The sequence below is a fragment of the Eucyclogobius newberryi genome, unplaced genomic scaffold, assembly GCF_026437365.1.
Source record: "Eucyclogobius newberryi isolate DKJ021-1_F unplaced genomic scaffold, fEucNew1.0.hap1 SCAF_8, whole genome shotgun sequence".
Classification (NCBI taxonomy): Eukaryota; Metazoa; Chordata; class Actinopteri; order Gobiiformes; family Gobiidae; genus Eucyclogobius; species Eucyclogobius newberryi.
The window spans coordinates 16,057,906-16,063,905 of NW_027316500.1; the positions used below are offsets into that span (position 1 = coordinate 16,057,906).

At 38.8% G+C, this 6,000-nt stretch overlaps 1 protein-coding gene across 1 annotated transcript in view; it reads left to right on the forward strand.

Annotated features, from left to right (window-relative positions):
- The window catches only part of LOC140351273 (zinc finger matrin-type protein 4), a 41,355-nt gene extending 39,403 nt beyond the window's left edge, over positions 1-1,952 (forward strand). Inside the window, exon 7 of the mRNA XM_072437047.1 lies at positions 1,719-1,952. Within this exon, the coding sequence (XP_072293148.1) occupies positions 1,719-1,740 (22 nt within the window). The 3' untranslated portion in view covers positions 1,741-1,952. The remainder of the gene's footprint in view (positions 1-1,718) is intronic.
- The last annotated feature ends 4,048 nt before the right edge of the window (positions 1,953-6,000 follow it).

The following is a 6,000-nucleotide window of genomic DNA, read 5'->3' on the forward strand; positions in this document are numbered from 1 at the left end:
GTCAGAGTCAAGCGAAAGGAGAAAGAGTTAGATCGGTGTGTTTGTCATGATCTCTGACACGTTTGCTGCTCGAGCTGATCCTGTTCACCACTAAAAGTCACACTATGTGCAGTTCAAGTTAATAAGCTAGCTTGCTATATAAAAAAAAGAGAAAATATGAAACAAAAAGGTAAATATTATAGTCAATAGCTCATCCATTGGCCCCATAGACATCCAAAAACCATCCGTAAAGTGACAGACTTCTCTTTTCAGTACAAAAGAAGAAAATCACTATGTATCCTCTGTTTCTGTGTTTTAATTAATTGAATACTGAATAGGAAATAATAATGATAAGATAGTTTAAGCAGTATAATAATTCATCTCCATCCACAAAAACGAGGGCTGTAGTCGAATAAAGGGATTCTTTGCAGCGATTAATCATATCTTTATGATGTGAACATATTTGACTCGAAGTGCACTGTCAATACCGGAAAGTATTTGAATATATTTGAATGTAAAAAATCCCAAATTCTTTCCCAAATCTCCATTTAACTTACTTAATACGTTCACCTTTCTGCTGTGGTCCATATAAATCCTTTATAATCCCAATACAATAATAAGGTGACTAAAGACACCATCTACCGATTAATAAACTAAATGACATTAAAAGAAATTACATTAAGATGTAAACTTCATGGCTGGAAGAAGTTATTTTGACTTTCTTTACTGTTTAATGTCTATACAGAAACCAGACAGTGACAATGCATGTTCCGGACAGCCTTTAGTGAGAAAGAAATAGACTAAAATATATAGTCTTTAGATACCATGTACTTTACAAAGAGCCCTTTAACTTACATTTTGATTTGCTGCACACACAAAACAACAGCGTACAGAACCCACTCACAGCGCGCGGGCTTTGGCAGCGGTGCGAATGGAGCCCAGAGTGTGAGATGAATTGTGACAGAGGCGACGGGGCGAGCAGGCCACTGTTTGAACAGCCATTACAGGGATAGGTGCTGACAACCGGGTGCCTCCGAGCTGGCTCTGTGTGTGTGGGGCATCACGCTTATTAGGACACGCTGAGGAGATGGCATTTTAACAAGGCCCGAGCCAAGAACTGGGAGAAACTTTTTACTTTTACAAACGTGTCGTTGTTTCTCAAAAAGACATAGATACCAAGTTTAAAAGTCTTCTCCAAATACAACCTCCACAGCGTATCCATTGCAAAGACTGTTATTGGATTACTGTCTTTTGAATGCTAAACAAATAAGTTGAATAAATTAGTTGGAGGTGGCATAGAATAGACTTCAATCCAATTGATCTCTTTTCAATTAAACATGACATGGTGTTTGAGGGTGATAAGATGCATTCACGAAGCCTGAAGAACAATACGGCTCTCCACATAAAGGCTAAATCCTGTCATTATTACACCTTAAATATGCTTCTCTGCAGTGTTTGTATGAGCCACGAACCACAATAATGTATGTAATTAGGACAGGATGTAACTGGATTATTGGTTAATGTGATACGCAGCTGTGTCACTGCTTACAAGAGGGATTGTTTTTTACAAAGAAAATATATAAATAAATGTAGAAAAGGTTTAAATGTGCAAATGTCAATATTGTTTTCTTCAATGTTGTGGTTTTCTTCAATTTGATCTTTTAAAGTACTGTCAGTCTGTATTAAATAGATGTTGTTTAAATGAAACTAACCTTCTCTTTACTGGGCTTTGTTTTCAGCCTGAAGCAGCACCAGCAGTGAGCCTCGGAGACGAGCACCGATGATGCAGGGAACGAGACCACAGAGATTACTACGCCAATATAAAGAGACAAACAAGGACTATGAGAAACTTGAGCAAAACCAAGTTTTGCTAACACAAGTGTGTATGTGAATTGAATATAAATGTGAAGATGTCATGGACACTAGTGGGTGCATAAAGTTAGTTTATATTCAAATAAACCATGTATTTAATACGAGCCCTTCAGAGACAGATGTTTGAAAATGATAATGCCATAAATCCCCACAACCAGGGCTTGACATAAACACTAGAGTCGCTAGTAGATGCCATTAAACACAAGGTTGTCCGGATGCTGAAAATAAATACAAAAAGTGTTGATATGCAAAAAGCCCATGAAAGTACTGACACTGATGGGCAAAAGGTTCATGTCAAGCCCTGGCCACGACCCTGTAGAGAAACCTGATGTCAGCTGTTGCCCACAGTGGTAATGATCACTACAACAAGAAGCTGTAAGTGCTTTGCCACAGACCAATTTAGAGCACATGTACTGCAAAGTCCACATGCCTTCAGACTGTTAGACCTCAGGCCCCATGGAAATGTTTAAGCAATGGAAACTTTCTCTGAAGAGACCACTATTTTTCATAGTGTGTTATCTAGAAACTGGGCAGTACATTTAACCAGTTTGTGTTTGTGTTAGTTATGCACTGTTAAGAACATTCCCTCTAAACACTGATGTCAGAAACAGGAGTTGGAAAAAGCAAAATGTAGATAGGAAGATTTCTATTTTTTGTTGGTGAGAAAAAACACTTGACTCCTGTAGCAGCAAACTCACAGAAGGACGTGATCGGATGCATGCAAAAACTCAAACGTTGCAATGACTTGCCTTTTCAAATCTAGCTTGTGCATTTGGCATCACTGCTGCTTCTTAGTCAGAGCTCCATAAGGCACCATGTGTTTTTACCACTGGATTTCTTTTCTAGAGTAAGAAGATATTGTCTGTGATGTGTTCAGTCTCACATTGTCAGTGCCATATTAATAGATAAGTACAGAACATTATTATCAAATATCAGCAGTATTTTTTTAAGACAAACTAATCATGCAACACTAATGCACTAATGAACTGTTTTCAAGCATTCATTTGGTTTATGATTTATTAGTGAGTACAGTGTACTTTGAATTACTGTTGGTGACTCATTTCCTGAACTGTATTCTTCATTCAACCACAAATGTAGCTGGAAGTAAAAGTAGTGTGCAGCCTTTATTTGATGTTTCACATGTTGTTTATGAAAATGTTGCTCAGATTTTGTTTTTATGTAGTAAGCTCTTTTCTTTGCAAATAAACAACAGCTTTAGGTACTGAGTCACAATGGACCAATATCAAAGCCAAGGTCTGAATTATGAGTAATGATGATTGCCCAATCATTTGTTTATTTTGAAAAGTGTTAACATATTACCTCAGAAATAGCTGTTCAAAGTTACATATTATGCTTTTTTCCAGGTACTTAGTATTGAACAATAACAAAAGTATTTTTTTAAGTTGGTATGTGACTGTACTTTTGGGCCAAAGTTGATTCAAAAGTTTCAAACAGACTTTATGGATATCAGGGACTGTTTTGTGAGTCTGATCTTAAATAATGCATAATAAGCTCTGCTGCTGGGGTGGACGTGCACTAGACTGTAGTGACCACATTTAACACACTAATGATGAATACCACAGCATCATGTGTTGTGATACAGTATAGATTAAACAGGAATAATTTTACCACACAAGTTAAATCCATTCCAGTTTATCAAATATTTATAACATACAATGGTTTAGGCTTTAAAAAAACATTTAGCATCCAAAAATTTAAGGAACATTATCAATGATTCATCTGATTTCCCATTTCTGACTACATTCACAGTGTGTGGAACCTGTTCCTTCAACAGCAACAGTTTGTGGATGATGTGTCACAACTGAAGAGGAACTTGTCCAGTGTAGCGGCTGCGATATACCGGTACTATAGATAAAAAATCCATTAAAATTGAACATAAATAATGCAGATAATGATAAGCCAGTTTAGGGGAGAAATCTTAAGATATGAAAATGGAACGCTTGTGTGTCGAGTATATTTTACTTTATGCTCTGTATTATGTAGTATGGTAAATGAGGTCGACAGCATGATAAATCAGTGCATTAGTGTAGCATACAGGCCAGGGAAATAAAACATTGATGGGACTATTATGCCATTTCCACTGTATTCCAATAGTGAGTGTGAATACTGGGCCAGCACTCTCAGCAGGGCATGTTATCTGCACTCATCCACATTCATGACCCTATCACTGTATCCTCCGATGGGCACGGGTCCACAACTTCAGACTGTGCAGAACTGGGCAGAGGAGTATCTGAATGTGATTGTGCAATTACATTGTTCAAGCAGAACATGGTAGAGCTCAGGTGGAAGTTTGTTGGGAGCATCTGAAAAACTATCCTCAACGCAAAAAAACAAAAACAAAAATAAAATGACCATAAAAGAAAAAAACTATGACTATCATGCAGGGAACCATAGGTATTTGTGAGTGGCATGAGCAGACAGGGGCCGGTGGTGACAGGTTCAGTAGCCTTGAGTTAGGCCCTGTCTGTGCAGCAGGCTGTTGGTTGTCAGAGTTTCCCGTTACAAGCCGTGGTCACATCAGACAATGGAGTCTCTGCTCGGGTGCACACTGTCGCCAGGATCACAGACTGGTGTCACCAGCAGCACATCTGGAAATCTGAACCAAACCGCTCAGGACAACAAGAACAAAACCAATTGTCTTTTTGTTGCGCTGTAAAGGCTACCAATTGCATTTAGACAACATCTGCGTGGTGTGCTCGGGAAGGCATCGTTTTGGCAACACTCATCCCAGTGTGTCTGAAGATGTTTTTCGAATAGGAATCCCAGTCAGGCTCCCTCCCCTCCTCCAGCAAAAAGCTTTTTGCTGTTCCTCAGTCCCCGCAGCTGTCCAGGAGAGCTTAATTTGAAACTGCTCCGACACATTCCCTCCTTCATCCCGAGACACTACCTCTGTGAGTGCCCATGTATACTCTGGCATTCTCTTCAACATTACATAGATTTTTTCTTCTTTTTGTGGTGCATGACATCACACAGATAGCTTTGTTTGAGATTTATGTGAATTTTGGGGGAAGTACATGGGGGGCTGTAAAATGTTTGGTTTATCTGGGGCATTCAAGCCACATAAACAGCACAAACATTTGAATGCTACATATAAGATGAGTGAAATACCTAACCTACTCTACACATGGCGGTCAATAATGTGGATCAGAGATAGTGTAAGTGGGCCTGGACTCAAGGGAGGGACACAGTAACATGTCTGTGCACTGACAGAACCTGACGATATTCCTGACTGCTGTCATCTCTGCAACCTCCATAACTAAATATGAAACCCATGTGTGACACACTCTGACAGGATGCCACCGGCTGTCAAGGCCATCACCTTCTTTGTCCTGCAATAGCTTCTTTGCACCCACAACTACATAGTCATTTCTACAGCAATGTTTATTCCACACGTGTTCAATAAATGCAAATGTCAACCATTTCCATTAATAGTAGCAGTATATAGGTGACATGACTGCAGTACTTAAAGCCATATCCACACACAGGCTTCAGTGGGTTGGTGAGCTACAAAAACATGCACACCATTTGTGCTCTTAAAATACCAGGACCTGTAAATAGTCCATCATTCTTTGAGTCAAAAAACAAATGAGGCAATAATCCCAATCAAAAGCCTTAAAAATATGCCAAGTCCCTTGGGTACATGGTGTCACTAGAGCAGTCAAACGAAGCACATGTCTTTGTGTCAAGAACAAGTGTGACAGAAATATCTCTACTTGTTTGTCAGTTTAAAAAAAAACATTAATATTTCCACTGTCCCACTACCGATTAGAAAAAGGAAGAAAGGGGCTGTAAAAACCTTTAGAAATGCTTTCAAACTATTTCAAATAATTAAACCAAAAAAAAAGAAAAACACAACCTTCTCTACAAACATAATATTGTATTATAAAGAGTCATCATTAACTGGGCCCTTACTTTAGAGCCACACCGCCAAAGGTTTCCAGGTCATGACACGAATTACTAAATAGAGTTCTAATTAAATGAGAAATCTATGCTTTATAATTTGCAAAGGTATTATATTGCTTTACCCAGCCCAACCAGCACTTCAACCCTCTCTCTTAGTCATCTGCCACTTAGGATTCTAATCAGAGAGTTGTGGGGAATTGCATCATGACATGGCTGCATATGTTT